This window comes from Neofelis nebulosa, chromosome 15 (assembly GCF_028018385.1).
Source record: "Neofelis nebulosa isolate mNeoNeb1 chromosome 15, mNeoNeb1.pri, whole genome shotgun sequence".
In the NCBI taxonomy this organism is placed as follows: Eukaryota; Metazoa; Chordata; class Mammalia; order Carnivora; family Felidae; genus Neofelis; species Neofelis nebulosa.
Window position 1 is genome coordinate 46,600,013 of NC_080796.1, and position 16,634 is coordinate 46,616,646.

At 54.1% G+C, this 16,634-nt stretch overlaps 1 protein-coding gene across 4 annotated transcripts in view; it reads right to left on the minus strand.

Annotated features, from left to right (window-relative positions):
• TNNT2 (troponin T2, cardiac type) overlaps positions 1 to 9,128 on the minus strand; it is a 39,609-nt gene extending 30,481 nt beyond the window's left edge. For 2 of the 4 annotated variants that reach the window (XM_058700079.1, XM_058700078.1), the window contains exon 1: positions 8,999 to 9,051. In XM_058700079.1, the coding sequence (XP_058556062.1) occupies positions 8,999 to 9,036 (38 nt within the window). In that variant the 5' untranslated portion in view covers positions 9,037 to 9,051. Of the gene's footprint in view, positions 1 to 4,222; positions 4,258 to 8,998 lie in introns of those variants that run through there. The other 2 variants (XM_058700075.1, XM_058700076.1) reach the window with 2 other exon arrangements.
• Positions 9,129 to 16,634: the final 7,506 nt, after the last annotated feature.

Here is a 16,634-nt window from a genome sequence, read left to right on the forward strand (position 1 = left end):
ACCTGTTCCCAGGGCAGACCCCTACAGGGCTGGGAGAAGAGAACAAATACCCTCTAGGCCTGGGCCGTCTGTAGGTGGTTATGGTGCACTTGAAAGATGGCTGGGCTGGGGCACCTGGTGGCTCAGTCGGTCAAGTGTCCGACTTCAGCTCAGGTCATGATCCCCGGGTCCGTGAGTTCAGCCCCGCGTCGAGCTCTGTGCTGACAGCCCAGAACCTGGAGCCTGTTTCGGATTCTGTGTCTCCCTCTCTCTGACCCTCCCCCATTCATGCTCTGTGTCTGTCTCAAAAATAAATAAACATTTAAAAAAATAATAATAAAATTAAATTAAATTAAAAAAGAAAGAAACATGGCTGGGCTGAACTGAGACGTGCCGGAATTGTAACACACACAGGTAGTCCCAAGACGTAATATGACAAACAGAATGTAGAGTATCTTGTTAATAATTCTGCTTATTGGGGCACCTGGGTGGGTCAGTCGGTTAAGCATCTGACTTCAGCTCAGGTATTGATCTCTCGGTTCATGAGTTCGAGCCCTGCATCAGTGCAGACCCTGCTTCGGATCCTCTGTCTCCCTCACTCCCTGCCCATCCCCTGTACTCTCTCTTTCTCTCTCTCTCTCTCAGAAATAAACACTTAAAAAATAAAAATAATTCCATACATTGATTACACGTTGAAATAATATTTTGGATACCCTGGGATAAATGAGACCTATTATGAAAACTAATCATCTGTTTCTTTTCACTTTTTTAGTGTGCCTCATAGAAAATTTACAATTTTAACATGGTTCATATTTGTGGCTCACATTACATGTCAATTAAATTTCAAATAAAGGTACTACAAGGATTTGGATCAGACCAGAGTTTCCTATCCCGGGTACCACTGAGATTTCAGCTGGGTAACTTCATGTGCAGGGGCTGTGCTGAATTTAGGATGTTGAACAGCATCCCTAACCTCTACCCACTAGAGATACCTTAGCACCACCCCCCACTTGTGACAACCAAAAATGTCTCCTGTCTTTGCCATGTCCCCTGGGGGACAAAACCACCCAGGATGACAAACACTGGGTTGGACTTGACTCTGGAATCCAGAGTGGGAAGGTGGGGCCTCCCTCTCTAGGGGTGACTAGGAACATGGGAGGGTGGGCACGGTTCTGCCTGAAGGAGGGAGATAAACTTGACAAGTTCCTTTTTCTTTTGGGTCCTGGATTCTTAGATAATATTCATCAATGGACAATGGCAGAAAAACTTTCTCAGAGGTTCCCAACAACCCGCGGGATTTCTCAGCCGTTCAGAATGGGGAGACTCACAAATAAGGCCAATTACACCTGGAAAAGGTTCCAGTATCCACTTCCCTTCTCAGGAGCTCTTTGGCCTCTCTCACCTTCTAGACCCAGCTTTCACTTGTCGGGGAGCAAGGGGACTCCATACACTCTACTTTGGGTTCCTGCCCCCAGTCACCCTGCATTCACAGGACCAATCAGGCACTCCCACAGCCAGTCACCCACCCACCCACCCACCTCCTTCCGCGCTCACCACCTGCCCATCTAGCCACCTGTCAATCCAAACAGCCATCCACCCAGTCACCCCCCACTTCCCTGCCCAATCCCACCCACCCACCAATCATCTTTAGCCACCTGCCCTACCATCCCCCACACCTCACTGCCAGCCCACCCCATCTTCCAGCCAACCACCCTTCCATCCCAAGCGAAGAGCAAATATGTCTCTAAGCAACTGCAGTGAACCAGCAAGTCAGCAACGGGGGGGGGGGGGGGGGGGTCACAGAACAAGGCAATGTCCCTGCCCTAAACGTACCCACTATCGAGTGAGAAAGAAAAGCATGTCCACCAATAACTCCCCCAACCAAAGCAAAGAAATTGCTCTGCAGGGGAGAGAATGATTAGTGCAGGCCAAGATTACCAAGAAAGGCTCACAGACAAGACTGAACGAACCTGGGCTGGACCTAGGGGGGTGAACAGGATTTTAATAGAGGTGACAGGGGGCTGGAGAGAATCTGGCAGTCCAGGCAGAAAGGAGGGCCTGAGCAAGCCTAGAGGTTAGAGGTAGGGGGGTTGGCGGAGCAAGATGTGCTTCACCCAGAGCCCTGGGAGAAAGTTTGGGCTGAGAGTAGCATGCCCTGAGAGTCAGCAGAGCAAGCCCTCTCTGGAGCCTTCCTATGACTCCCCCAATGCTATCTGGGGCCCTACAGATAGGAAGAGTCTGGAAAAGGCCTTCTTCTTCCCTCCCAGAGTTACTGTAAGGCCTTCCTTTTGCCACTATCAGGTGTCTCTCCCAGCCTATCCCTCTGCCCAGCCCTATACCTTCTAGACCTTTTCCCCTCTTGCAGAGTATTGCCATGCAACCAAGACTCAACTGAAGGAACAGACGTGTTTTCTGGGGAAAAAAATATCATGCAAACCCACAAATTTTGCAAACAGAATCACATATGAAAAGCACCTATGGAGCCTCCAAGGAAAGATTCCTCAAGGCCGCCTCTTGTAAGGCTGAGTCTACTCCTCCTCCCCTGGTGCACATCCCCCTCTTTCCTCTTCCTCGGTTTTCTTTACTAAAATGAGGAGAAGGAGCCACACGATGGCTCCGATCTGGTTTTCTAAGTCCAACATCGTGCTGATCCAACATTCACCAAGTAATTTTTGAGCACTGACAACGTGCCAGGCATACTTCCAGGGATCGGCGTGCAGCAGAGAAGAAGACGGACAGAGTTCTTCCGGCCACGGAGCACATAGTGCAGGGGGCCGGGGTGCGGTCAGTGAGCAAGGAAATGAGCACATGGACAAAGCAACGTCAGCAAGGGACACAGGACAAGAGAACCAGGTAAGGGGTAAGTGAGAGACGATGACTGGGAGGAGAGGGCCCTCTGAGAAGAAGCCAGAGGAGCCGGATCTGGAGGCAAGGTGGCCCAGGAGGAGGGCACAGCAAGTGCCAAGCCCTGGGTGTGACAGCTGGCTGTTTGGGGGAAGGGAGACCCAGAGCGAGAGTGTGGCCCGCAGGGACCTTGGACAGGGAGGAGAGGCCAGAGAAAAGGCCTTCATAGACCAGGGAAAGAATGTGGGTTGTACTCAAGTGTGCTGGAGAGCCACTGGAGAGTTTTACATAGAGGAATGACATGACAGAATTTATTATTATTATTATTATTATTATTATTATTATTATTATCTCTGGCTGCTGAAGGAAAAAGAATTGAGGGTGGCAGAGGGAGAAGGGAAACAGGGGCACCCATCAGGAGGCTCCTGCAATCGCCCAGGTGAGAGCTATGCTGGCGGTGGTGAACTTGGTAGCGACAGAGAGAAGGAAAAAGGGATGGACTGGGAACACATTTTGAAGACAGAGCCAAAGGGGGATTGTGGATGGAGAGGAGAAAAAAAGAAGAAACAAGGAAAGCTAGATTTCTGGCCTGAGCAATTCCTGATGCTGTTAGTACGATGGGAAAGATCAGGGGAGGAAGGAGTTTAGGGAGCTGGTGGGGGGAGGAAAATTCCATTTCCGGCTTGTTTGGGGTGAGGAGAAGAAAAGGAGACCAAGGAGACCAGAGGGCGGAGTGTGAACCTGAAGGGAGGAATGAGGTCCTGTCCAAGACCACAGGGGCAGGGGGTGGTGGGGACAAGAAGACCAGCACAGAGTAGAGAGAACAGAAGTGTCTGGTCCACAGGAAGGCAGCTCGACGGATTGGGCCGGAGCCAGGCTGGACCAGCAAGGGAAGAATGGGAGTCAAAACCGAGGGAGCGGTGAGAGCCAGCAACACTTTAGAGAAACTTTCCTCAGAGAAAAGCAAATAAAATGGGACAGTGCTAGAGCAGAATGTGGACTCAAGGAATGACTTTTTTTTTTTTTTTTTTTACATTTATTTATTTTTGAGAGAGAGAGAGACAGAGCATGAGAGGGGCAGAGAAAGAGGGAGACACAGAATCCAAAGCAGGCTCCAGGCTCTGAGCTGTCAGCACAGAGCCGAGGAGGGACTTGAACTCATGAACAGCAAGATCATGACTTGAGCTGAAGTTGGATGCTCAACTGACTGAGCCACCCAGGTGCCCCCAGGAGTGGTTTTTTAATTGAGGTGTAATTTATATACAATAGACACACATCAAGTTTTATTTTCTTTTTAAAGCCAGGCAAATAAAGGGGAGTGGAGAAGGTATGAGAAGTTAGGAAGGAAAGTATGAGGCTGTTGTCCTGCAGGGAGAGGAGAGACCACAGGCCAGGGTACCTCTCATCTCCAGCATGCATCACGGCTCCTGGCACACAAGCGCCAGTGAATGTGGAATGAACAAGTGTGACCGTTGACTCTCAGATGTGCAGGCCTCTCCTCCTCCCTGAGAACCGAAAGCCTCTGTCTTGACAAGGAAAAGAACAAAGCAGGGACAAATCCTCAGCTCCCCCAAAGGCAACCTGCCCATCTCTTACGAGCCAGGCTCTGATGCCCTCCCATTCCTCAGCTGAAGTTGGTTCACGAGAGATCATCAATTCGTGTGTGGTAAATGAATGATCAATCTTCAGATACACATAGCCTACAGGGGTCATGTGAAGGCCTATGGGAATCTTGTTTAAGTTCTGAGGTCAAGGCCATAAGGCTTTGATTGCAGCCCTTCTCCATCAGACGTGGAAATGCCAACTTCATCGGGCTCTCATCTGAGGCCATGTTTTCAGCTCTCTCCTTCTCGGGACTTATTCCCTCCCCCCATGAACACTTTGGGACCAGCTCTCGTCCTCCAAAGCTGAAGGATCCATCCACGGGAAAGTGCCCCACAAAGCCGGAAGCTCTTCTCCCCTGACCACACCCAGCTGGGCTGGGCTGGAGCCTCCAGGATTCCTTGGTCCTGAGCAACCCCGTTCCCACACGCTCCTCTCAGCCCTGGGGGAAGCAGCTTATTTGTTTATTCTCCAGTGGGGCCATATATGGAGTGTGATCTGCCAGAGCCTGGTCTCCTCAGAAATGACTCACCCACCCCCCCACCCCTCCCCAGTCCAGCCCTAACCCTAAGGGGTCTCCAGGGCTGGAACTGCAGGAGGTGGGGCCCAGGTGTCCTTGAATGTACACCAGTTTTAGGCCATGACCCCACAGTGCACCCAAGGTGGCTTGGTCACTCCCCTGCTGCTCACGAATCATGGGGCTGCCTTCAACCCCTGGCAAAACAAGAATCACTTCACCTTCACCACCTTCACCACCACCCCACCCCGGGGGAGAAATGCTATTGCCAATAACTTGCTAGCAGATGAGGAAATGGATAGAACTGGGGGGAAGGACGGGCAGGTGTCAGTATCCAGGAGGGGCCTCAGCAGGTATAGTTGTCGAAACCCCCGTAATAAATAATTGGTAACGAAGGGCCTTAGAACGTTTAGCAGCGCACAACTATTTGTGGAATATGGTAAATAGCTCAATAAATGAAGGAACCAAGAAGTAAAGGCAGTAACATAGAGGTGCTTACTATAATGCCAGGCACTGTTCTAAGTATTTTACAAATAACATTGACATTGAACCTCACAACAGCCCTGTGACGAAAGGCGGTGTTATCTCCATTTCACAGACGAGGAAATGGAAAGTCACTGGGGCTAGTAAATTTCCCAAGATGCCACAACTAATAATATAATAATAATAATAATAATAAGAAGAAGAAGAAGAAGAAGAAGAAGAAGAAGAAGAAGAAGAAGAAGAAGATGATGATGATTCCATCCTAGGTCAGCCTCTCACAAGCTCGTACCCTTAACCACAATACCAAATGCTGGTAAAGGATGTCCTGGGAGGGCTGTCCCTCAGCCAGAGTGAGGCCCCACCTTCTTAAGAGCCCAACAGGGTATATATTCAGAGGAAGGAGCAGGAGAGGCTGGGAGGGCCTCTGACCTTGTGCGCTTCCCCACCCCAGGACAGGCCAGAGGTCATGGGAGAGCAAAGGTTTGGGAAAGCCCGGTGGCCAACACATTGACCAGAGCCAGGCCCAGGATGGAACCTGGGCCCCACCATCCAGGAGTCCCAGTCACTCTCACCAGCTGATGCCACAGCCCTAGGAGGCTGCCCCACCACACCCACCTTTGCCACAATCCTTTCCTCTGCCTCCTGGCCTTCATTCGGAGACAACACCCCTGTCTTTGCCTCCATGTAGGGCTGCTACCCTTCCCAATACAGCACTCACACCGCTATCAGCTGCTGCAGACCAGACAGAAGTTAGATCTAAGGAAGAAACCCCTTCGCCCCTGCCCTGCAGGGGACCTCAAAACAAGCTTGAAAAACAGATCAAGGCTCAGCGGCTCTGGTTAAAGTAGAGGAAGGGAGGGGGGGGGGAAGGCTGCCCCAGAAGCATCTGTAGAACCCCGGACCTCAAGGAGCAGGATTTGCAAACCTCTGAAGGAAAGAGGAGCTGGGAGGCCCAGCTCTGACTGGCTGTGGGACTTTGGGCCAGTCTCCAACCCCTGAGGGAGACAGGTCTCTGGTTCCCCTTCTGCACAATGAGGGGTCACCACAGGTGGTCACTGAAGTCCCCTCTAGCCCTGATGGCCTAGGGAGAGGTGTCAGGGGAGGGCAGTGCTGGGAGGTGGGAGGTCTGCTCAAGGCCCAGGTAGGGAAATGATTAACCGCTGGCTACTCAGTCCCAGGCACTCTCAGACCCACCCCTCACCCCCTGCAGACAGGCCCCGCCCAGCCTCTACCGTCACCCAGCCAGCCAAGGGAGGAAAGGACGAGGCCACTAACCAGGGCGCCCTGCCAGCCAGCTCACCGCTGCCCCCAGCCCAGGGCTGGAGCATCTGAAATCCTACTTCACACCAAGGCTAGGCTGCAGGCCGGCCCTCAGCTCCCCACCTGGGCCCTGGCTGGAGCCACACGGGTCACACCCTCACCATAGTCCTCCCCAGCCTGGGAGACTCGGTTGACAGTGACTCACAGCCCTTTCCCTCCTGCCCGCTGAGGCTTGTTGTTCACGAAGGGAGCAGGGAAGGAGCGGTCCTCTGTTCCAGGTGCCTCATCAGGGTGACTGTTGGCAGCAGCTGTGTCTGCCCACGGGGCTCTGTGAGGGCTGGGGCCAGCAGGGAGGGCCGGCCAGGGGCTCCTGTGGCAGGACTGGTTCTCCAGGGCGTGCCTGGCACTGACCCTGGACATCCCGTGGGAACTCGGTCCTACCCCAGCAGCCACAAGTCCATCTGAGCAGTGGACAAGCTAAGACCAGACCCTGCTCCCATTTGTAAAGTTCTCATGCCCCAGCTGCCCACCCACCACACACGCACACCCCATACAGATCCAGGCATGCTCTCAGACACAAAATCACATACATCCCACCGTCTGTGAGCTCCTGAGCAAGTTGTGTGTGGTTTGCATTTTTAACCCAATGCCCTATACTGAGGTCTCCCATAAACATTCACACCAAACAGACTCAGACTCAGACTCCTAAGGCCCAAACTCAGCCACATAAGAACCTACTACCCACACAGATGCCTCCACACCACACAGGCCATAAACATGCTCGCCCACACATATACCTGCATGTACACATACAGGCACACATCCATAGGCACAGATATGCCCACACCTAGGAGAAAAGACACTCCCACATCAACCCCCATGTACACTGACCCACACACAGAGTCCAAGGTCTGGACCCCCAAGCTCCACCCTCAGCACAGACCTTCCCTGGGGTGTGTCCAACCTCCCTGGCAGCCTAGGTTCCTGTTTTCCAGGGCACTGAGTTCCTTCCATTCTCGGGGCTTACTTTATCCCCTTTCTAGATCCCTTGGGCCCCTTCACCTGGGGGGTTACCTGGCCACTGTGCTTCAGAGCAGTGTGAGGTCTTGAGGGTCTGAGGAGGTGGGCTCCCAGCCCTGGGGAGATGAGACTGAGATGCTGGAGAAGCTCTGGGACCCTTCTGGAGGGAGGGGAAGGAGACTCTAGAGCACTAGAGAATGCCTGAAAGCAGCCTTAATGGGGAAAGCCTGGGGAGGGTGCTGGTCTGCCCCTGCAGAGACTGCCTTGGCCTCAGGATCCAAATGCCCACCTGGGAGGGTCAAAAAGGCCAATTTCTCCTTGGCTGAAGCCTACGGGATCAAAGGAGTAGGAATCCAGCTCAGAGCGACTACGTGGGCCTCAGTTTCCTCAAGGGCAAAATGGGTGTATGTGACAGATGCTGCTGGGGATAAGGAGGTGAACATGCTCATGTGGACACTTCTGAGCAGAGGTGCAGGGTAGCTCCGAGAGGAGTCACCGGGGGTCACCAGCCACAGTGAGGGGCGCTGTCTCCAGGACAACCCCCCAACACCCCAGTCTTATCTAACCGTCACAGGATGCCCAGCAGGCAGAGATTAGATACCCAGTTTCCTGACCCTTTGAGGGACTTCCCTACAAATAAGGAACGAGGCACAAAGGGGAACAGCAACTATCCTAGGTGATCCAGCCCAGACACCACCCGAAAATGCCAAACTCAGAATCTGAGCTTCATTGGGGCGGAGGGGGGGGGGGGGGGGGGGGGGGGGAGGGGCGGTGTCTGTTGCGCCGTGGTCTCTCAATCCACTGATCCTTCTACTTCCGACCCTCCGAGGAAGTGGTGCCCCCACTCCTCCTCGGCAAGAGGGGCTGAGGGACCCCTCCCCAGGGCCCCCCTCTCCCAGTCTCTACCAGAGAAACGTGGCAGCAAGGGAGGCTTGTCTGGAAATGAGGCTCGGCGGCGGTAACTCTTAAACGCCTCCCCAAACCCCCAACGCGTCCCCGCAGGGGGTCGTGTTTGAAGGGGGCTCTCCAGGTCGGGCCCAGCCTCCCCCAAGCACCCCGTGTGCGGCCACAGTCCCCAAGAGGAGGAAAGGAAACCGTCGGGGAGCGAGAACACCGCCCTGTCACTTAAGAGTTCCCCAGTGTGCCCCCGGGGCCGTCCCCCCTTACGGAGCAGCAGGGCCAGCAGGATCAAGGCTCAGAGCCCGCCTCCCGGGCGGGAAGGGGTGGGGGGTGAGGGGCCGGCGCGCGGAGGAGACCCCGGTGCGGCTCCCCGGGGCCCGCCGCGGCGCTCACCTGGACAGCGCGGACCAGTCCTTCCTGCTGACAGCCATGCCGCTGAGCCCGCGGGCCGCCGTGTGCGCGTGCAGGGCCCGGCGGCCGCCGCCTCACCTGCGCGCCCCTCCCCCGCCGCCCGGCCCAGGTAGGGTCACATGGCCGCTTATCTCGGCCCGCCCGGCCCGCCGCCGCGAGCCGCCTCTCCGGGGTGTGGGCGGCCCCGACAAAGCCGCATTGATCTCCGCCCCGGCCGGCCCGACCGCGCGCCTGCCAGCGCCGGCCAGCTGTCGGACAGGCCGCCGGACGGACCCACGGACGCACAGGCCGGCCCGGGGTCGATCGGCCGCCCGCGGCGAGGGCGGGGGACTTCCTGCTCAGAACCAGTCGGACCAGCTCGGCGCTGGGCCGCCTCCTCTCTCTCAGGGGCCTCGCGGGGCCCGGGGTGGCGGGGAGTGGGGCGGCTGGAGGGGACCCGAAGATCAGGGTCAGGCCGAGCACACGGGCGGTAAACCGACTTAGCCCCGTGAAATTTACGAGCAGGCGCCGAGCGGGAAAGTTAGAGCAGGCACCGTAACCTCGGGTCTGCAGCCCTGGGTGCCTCCCGGGCCCTCGGCACCCACCCCGCCCCTAATAGCACCCCCCCACCCCCACCTCGAGATGAGCTGGGTCGTGCTTTCGCTATGCCGCATCCAAAACTGCCAAACGCGCCCCCTGTAAAGCCAGCATCTCCACAAAATGAGATTTAAGAAGATTCAATTCAGCAAACATTTGAGCGCCCACAGCTCTGAAAACACAATGATGTCAAAGGTACTGTCCTTGCTTTGCTGATACTGGACTTTGGGCTGGAGGGGCAGGGTGTGGAACAGGGCAGAGGAAGATCACCTTCCCCCCCCCCCCCCCGGAAGGAGTGAACCCGATAACCAGGACTGGAATTTTGGAGCCACTTGAAGGCAACTCAGGCACCACCAGCACCCCCTGGGTCCCTTAAAGGGCCCATCTGGGCTGGTGGGTGTCGGTGCTTTCTAGCCAGGAACCAGCAGCAGGTGGGCAGAGAGAGGGCCAGTCACTGAGCACCGAGAGTCTTATCACCCCTGATGGATCAGAACTGCAAGGTCAGCAGCAGCTGTTCCTGGTCTGAGAGGGACGAGAAGCAGCCCCAGGTGCCAGGAAAAGAAGATGGAGGAGAGTCAACTGCCAGCACTCCGACCTTGCTCCCCAGCCTGGCCTCCCTTTGGCGCTGACCCAGGACTGATTGTCTCTACGGTGCCCTCCAGCTCTGAGATCTCACAGTGACCAGCAAGCCAGCTGCTGAGCAGAAACCTGGAAACAGAGACATAGCTAAGCATCTCCTTCCCCCCAAACACCCCCTCCTCTGGGGAGCCTTCCTTCCTGGCATAGGAGGTGAGGAGTGAAGTTTAAGGAGTGAGTGCTGAACTGGGAGCCTGGAGACTTGGCTTTGAGCTCTGATTCTGCCATTTATGAGCCATGCGACTTGGGCCAAATCACTTCTATGTCGTGGAAATAATGACACTTTGCTTCCTTCCAGATTGCGGGGATCAAATGAGTCCATCACGGAGTGTTGGGGAGCAGCGTTAAGGTTGACAAGGCCCCAGAGAGTTCTGAACAGAAGCCAAGGAAGGACCCAGAGCTGTTTGCTCGGCCAAGGAAAGACAGGGAGGGGATGGTCGTAAGCTGTGTCCCTGGATACTCCGATACAAGGTCTGACACATCTGTCTGTCAGCCTGCTGTCTCCCTGGGGGCCTAGGGAAGGGAACTTTCCTTCCAGGGTTTGCCAGTGGTCCTCAACTTAGGAAGAAAAATACTCCTAGTCATTTGATGCCTGGCCCTTCCAGGGACACTTCATGAAGCCAGGGGACAGTCAGGTATCTGTCAGTCCAAAATCCAAAACCCTCTCTATGGATGTAAAAAAAAAAAAAAAAAAAACCCAAAGACACGGAAGGTCGGTACGCAGATGACTCTAGAAGTAAGGAAAAGTGAATTAGGTACATCTTAAAGTCCAGAGAGTTCTTTGGGGGCAGGTATTGTATATTTTACTAGGCACTTTCTATGTGCCAGGCACTCTGCTTGGTGCTGTGCCAGCATAGTGGTTTCCTCGAGCTGCTTGGGACAAAGTGCCACAAATTCAGGGGCTTCGAACAACAGAAATTTATTTCCTCACAGTTCTGGAGGGTAGAAGTCCAAGATGAAGCCGTTGGCAGACAAACTGCCTCCTCAGGCCCTGAGGGGAGAATCACTCCTTGCTTCTTCCTGGCTTCTGGCGGTGGCTGGCCATCCTGGGAGTTCCTTGGCTTACAGTTGTGTCATTCCAAACTCTGCCTTTATGGTCACGTGGAATTCTCCCTATGTCTAGGTGTCTGTGTCCACAGTGCCCTCTTCTAATAAAGGCACCAGTCATGGGGCGCCTGGGTGTCTCCAGTGGTTGAGCATCTGACTCTTGATTTTGACACAGGTCGTGATCTCCCCGGTCATGGGATCGAGCTGTGCATTGGACTCAGTGCTCAGCCCAGAACGTGGAACCTGCTTGGGATTCTTTCTCTCTCTCTGTTTCTCTCCCTCCCTCTCTCTCTGCTCCTCCCCTGTGCACACTCAAGTTCTCTCTCTCTCAAAATAACTAAATAAAACTTAAATAAATAAGGCATCAGCCATTATACGAGGGCCCACCTCATGCAGTATGACCTCATGTTGACTTAATTACATCCACAAAGACCCCATTTCCCAATAAGGTCACATTCTTAGGCACCAGGGGATAGGAATTAAACGTATCTTGCGGGGAGACGTAAGTCTACCCACTACAATCAACAAGTGGCTTTGATTTCAGTGACACAAAGATGATAAGGATTCAGTTCCTGACCTCCAGACATTCTCACTCTAGCAATGGGGACGCACACACATTTCCACAAACATCCGCACACCCAGGCCTCTTGCCAGAGAGACCTTCGTAAAAAATGGAAATTATGTCATCAGGAGAGATTAATAGAGGGATTGGGAAGTCCTAAAGAGGAAAGAACATCTGGTCGGGCCTTGAAAGTTAAGTGGAACTCAACTTCCAGAAAAGGCAGTCGAGCATCCAACTACCAGACACAGTGGAAGACGTAGGGGCAAAAGTGGAAGGTGCTTATGGAACAGAGAGACGACTCATATGCCTGAAGCTTCGAATGCCTTCCAAGGCTGACGGGAAAGATGGGGGGCAGCTGGCGAGGTCCCAGTGTGTGGTGCTCAGGAGTTACCTTTTCGTGTGGAATATAAGCAAAAGGGTTCATGGCCTCTGAATGGGAAAGGTCATGAGGTCAGATTGGAAGGAGGAGGCCATTCTTTACAGTCCACAAAAGAAATGAAAGGGGCTTGAGCAAGGGCAGCCAGGGAGAGGGAGAGGAGAGGTGTTGGAGAGCAAGAGCCTTGGAAAGTTGAATTGTCAAGACTGAGTTGGCTGATGGCAGGTGGTGAAGTAGGAGAAATCCAGGAGAAATCCAGAACTCTCACCTCCCTAGCCTGAGGGGCTGGGTGAATGCAGGTGCCATAGATGAGACTGGGACGCAGGGGGAGGAGGAGGCTTAGGGAGGAGGGTGACTTTAGACCACTAGGGGTTTTTCAGCCTCCGCATTATTGACATTTTGGACCTGATAATTCTCTGTGGTGGGGACTGTCCCTGCATTATAAGATGGTCAACAGCATCCCTGGCCTCTACTCCTTAGAATTTCAGGTCCCTGGAGAAAGCCAGGGGGAGCTGTCCAAAGATGGCTGGCTACGGGAGTGTGGGTGCTCAGAAGACAGCTTCGCCTGTTTTCTATGGCGGGGCAGGCGGGAGAATGGAGGGATCCCTGAGGACAGGCGGGGGAGGGACGTGTTAATGTTCAAGATATCTGTGCCCATGTGCTGACAACCTGAGTGTCTTGTGAGTGTCTTGAGAAGAGAGCAAATGCCTTCTTCACCTCAGTTTCCCCTCAACTCTATGCCTAGTGTAGTAGGTGCTTGGTAAAGGATTGGAGAGTTGCACTCACTGGCTTTGGGAAGAAGAACAGGAAAACCCAAATAGTCTGAAAACCCTGCCGAGCGTAACTTTGGGAGCTGGGTCGGGGAGAAGCTGAGATCGGGGTGGAGGTAGGGGGACTCTAAGTATCCGTTGGCCTCCAGGATGGGGCAAAACCAGGATATCACGGCATCAGCAATTACCACAGTTGCCGGTGAGGGTGCATGTGGTACAGACTAGCAAAAGCGAAGATATCATTCTTGGCGGCCCAGCAATTGCACACCTGGGGAGAGAAACTCTCGAGCAGGAGCGGCAGAAGAGAGGCTCGTGAGTATTCCAGGCAGCACCGTTTATAGTAGCAAAAATCTGGAAACCACCTCAGTGTCATCAACGGGACCACGGATGAGTAAGCGATGGCATTTTGGTCATTTCACAGCATTGGAGATGAGCTACAGCTAAGTGTATCCACAGGAGTGAATTTTACAACCCTCACCTCGCAGTGGAAAAAGGAAGAAGCGTGCATTTCTGTCGGGTTTACACGCCCCACCCCCCGCAAATGCAAAAGTAAACGATGTCTTGTGTAGCAATTCCGAAATGCTGCGGAGCAGCACTGTAAAGAGAACCAAGAGAATAGTAAACACAGAGTTGAGGATAGTGTTTATCTTTGTGGAGAGGAAGGGCCTTTGAAAGTATTTGCAATCCCCTCCATCTTAACGTGAGTGGTTGGCATAGGGGTGTTCATTTCATAGCTCTTCAATGTACAGACATTAAAAACCGCAGGCATGTGCCGGTCACTTCCTCTGGGGAGAATCCGCGAAGGTAGGGCATGTCACATGGGGAATTCCGAGGTCAAAGGCAAGGGGTTCTCAAGACTTCCCAGCCAGCAGTGGGGGAAGGGGTCATCTCTCTCCTCCCCTGCCAGAACTGATGTCTGGAATCCCCACCCTCAACCCCTATCGACAAAGCTCCTAGGGCAGCTTCCCCTTCTCTAAAGAGGCCAGAGTGGAGATTTAGGGGGATCCCCTGGCCCCAAACCATCAGATTTGTAAGTCACACCCTGACATTTCAGTTTTATTCTCATTCATATATACCCGCTAAACAACTGCCAGACCACTCTCCGGGAAGGCAGAAAACAAATAAGTGAAGTAATCACACACACACACACACACACACACACACACACACACAGCAGTGGTTCCCCGGCTTTGGGTTTTTACAAATTCATAACACTTTTTAAATACGAATCCCCAAATGGTGTTGCTACCATTTTATTTTGCAAAGAAAGAACATTAAAAGACAATTACCACCCACCATCCTCTGCTCCATAAGTAAAGAATATTTTAATACTAAAATAGTAAGACGAAGGCATGCATACATCCGTCCTTGTCACTGAGTACAGTTAGCTTTGTGGAAACTTCACCCCAGGGGCCCTGGCTTCCTCAGCAGCACAGTGGGGCAGTGGAAATTTGGGTCACAAAGAGCTCATGAGGAGAGTTGCATCCGCGAAGCACCAGTACGAGGGACACGCGGGTGTCCACCCCACTCTGTGACAGGCAAGCCACTGCATGCTGTGTGCACACGTACCTGGCTCACCTTCAGATGAACAGCTGGGAATGTTCACACACACACTCCTCCCCCAGGGGCTCCCAGTTTGGAACACGCAGATGAGGCCACGCTTCTCTCCAAAACCTAGAGGGTCGGGCTCACCCAGCCCGTGCCGGCCGGTGACAGGGGTAGTTGTTGGCACTGGAGCCAGACGGGTGCTGAGCCAGGCCAGAGGTGGGCCACCCACTCAGGTCACCAGGCCTCTGCCTCTGGCTGGGATAGCAAACCTCCACCCACATCCAGTTTTCTCAGTAGACTGGGGGTCCAAGGACCTGTGTTTTCATCCCCAATTATGTCTGTGACCTTGAACAAGTCACTTTCCTTCTCTGGGCCTCCAGATGTTGACTGCAGTTCTCTGTGCTGGTGCCAGGGGGTTATAGAGACTCACACTGCTCCGCCAAAGGGACTCACTGGCCAGCTTAGGAGTGTGTCTGGGGAGTAAGAGAATACCCTTGTTCCTCAGCTCCAGTGAAGGAGCCTCAGGCTGGCAAGCTTTGGGGAGTTTTGAGGAGAGAGCACTGATGCAGTCATGAGAGGAGGCTGCCGCCTGCACTGGTCCCAGCAACCTGTCCCAGCCTTCAGTAGTTTGGTCACCCAGCTGGAACGGAACCGCCCCCCTGGCTGCCCAGCCCAGATCCCTGCGGGGAGTCTGACTTACTTCGTGGGGGGCCTCTGGGGCTAATGTTTAACTCAGCTCCCTCCTTCAGCAGGGCACTTTAGCCCCGGCAGCCCTGGACATTGGGCCTGCCCTGATCAACCTGCTGGAGGTGGGCTCCAGACAGACAGGGGGCCTGGCCTCCTGCCCCCATGGAGATAGGGCACTCGTGGGGAGGGAGAGGCAGCCGCTGGCCTCCCAAGGACTCTGGGGCAGGCAAGGGCGTTCGCAGGTGGCATTCTGCCCTGGCCCTTCCTACCAAGGAGAGAGAGGCGCAGCAGGTCCATCTCGTGCTGCAGGGGAGACGTTTACCCAGCTTAACAACAGGCCTCCCCCAAGAAATCGCCCCTCCCTGCGCCCCCAGTTCTGGCGCCAGTGTTGGAGGAAGACCTCGCCTTGGCTCAGTTGGGGGACATTTGTATCTCATTTGAATGCCTTCCCTTTTGGTAGGGATTTTGGGATTCCTCAGGTGCATAGGGTGGGCCCCTGACCCCCCTGCCGTGTCCCTTCCGGAAGGTGGCTGCTTGGGCTCTTTGTGGTAAGTCAGGCCCCAGGAAGCACTACCCCAAAGGCAGGTTGACCGAGGCTCCAGTTGCCGGTGTGCAGCTACCAAACCCTGTGACTTGGGGTGAATTACCTCACCTCTCCAAGCCTCCAAGTCCTCACCCACCAATCCAAGACGAGAGGATCTATTTGTTAGCATTTTGGGAGAATGTAATGATATAATTCTGATAAAGCATTGAACATCATATTTATTCTTATTAAAATAGTGACTAAGCATACGGGCTCTAACAGACTGCCTGGGTTGAATCCTGGCTCCTACCTGTGCGACCACGGGAAGACGCTAGCCTCTCTATGCCCCAGGAATAGCACCTTTCTCATAGAGCTGTTGTGAAGGTCAAGTGTGAAGGTGTACAGTGTGGTCCCTGGCACTTAGTAAATGGGCTGCATGTGGGATCTGTTTTCAGTGGGAGGCCCAGGTCCCAGCTCAGCTCCCCCTGTATCTGGTCCGGGTCGTGCTGGCCCTCCGTGGGGAAAGGGGCGGAATCGTGGCTCTCTGGATACCATGCCTCCCACCCAGGCCCTGTTCACAGCTACAACGAAATGAGCAGCCCCCTCCCAAGGTTGCTGTCCCACCCAAAGCAGCCCTGTGACGGCGCCTGCCTCTTCCCTCACCCACTCAGTTCCCGTGGTTTTGGCTCTCTGGAAGCGTTTTGCCTCTTTGCCCTTGGTCCACCCTCACGGGAGGTGGATTAGGTTCAGCCGTGCAGGGAAGCAGAAAAAACCAAATGATGACCTCCGGAAAGCCTTTGGATGTCCGTGGCCCTTTCCCAGAGGGCACCCACCTTGGGTGTGTTGAGTTGGCCCCAAGGGCTCTCTGCACCGAGGTGTTTGTTTTGAGTCAG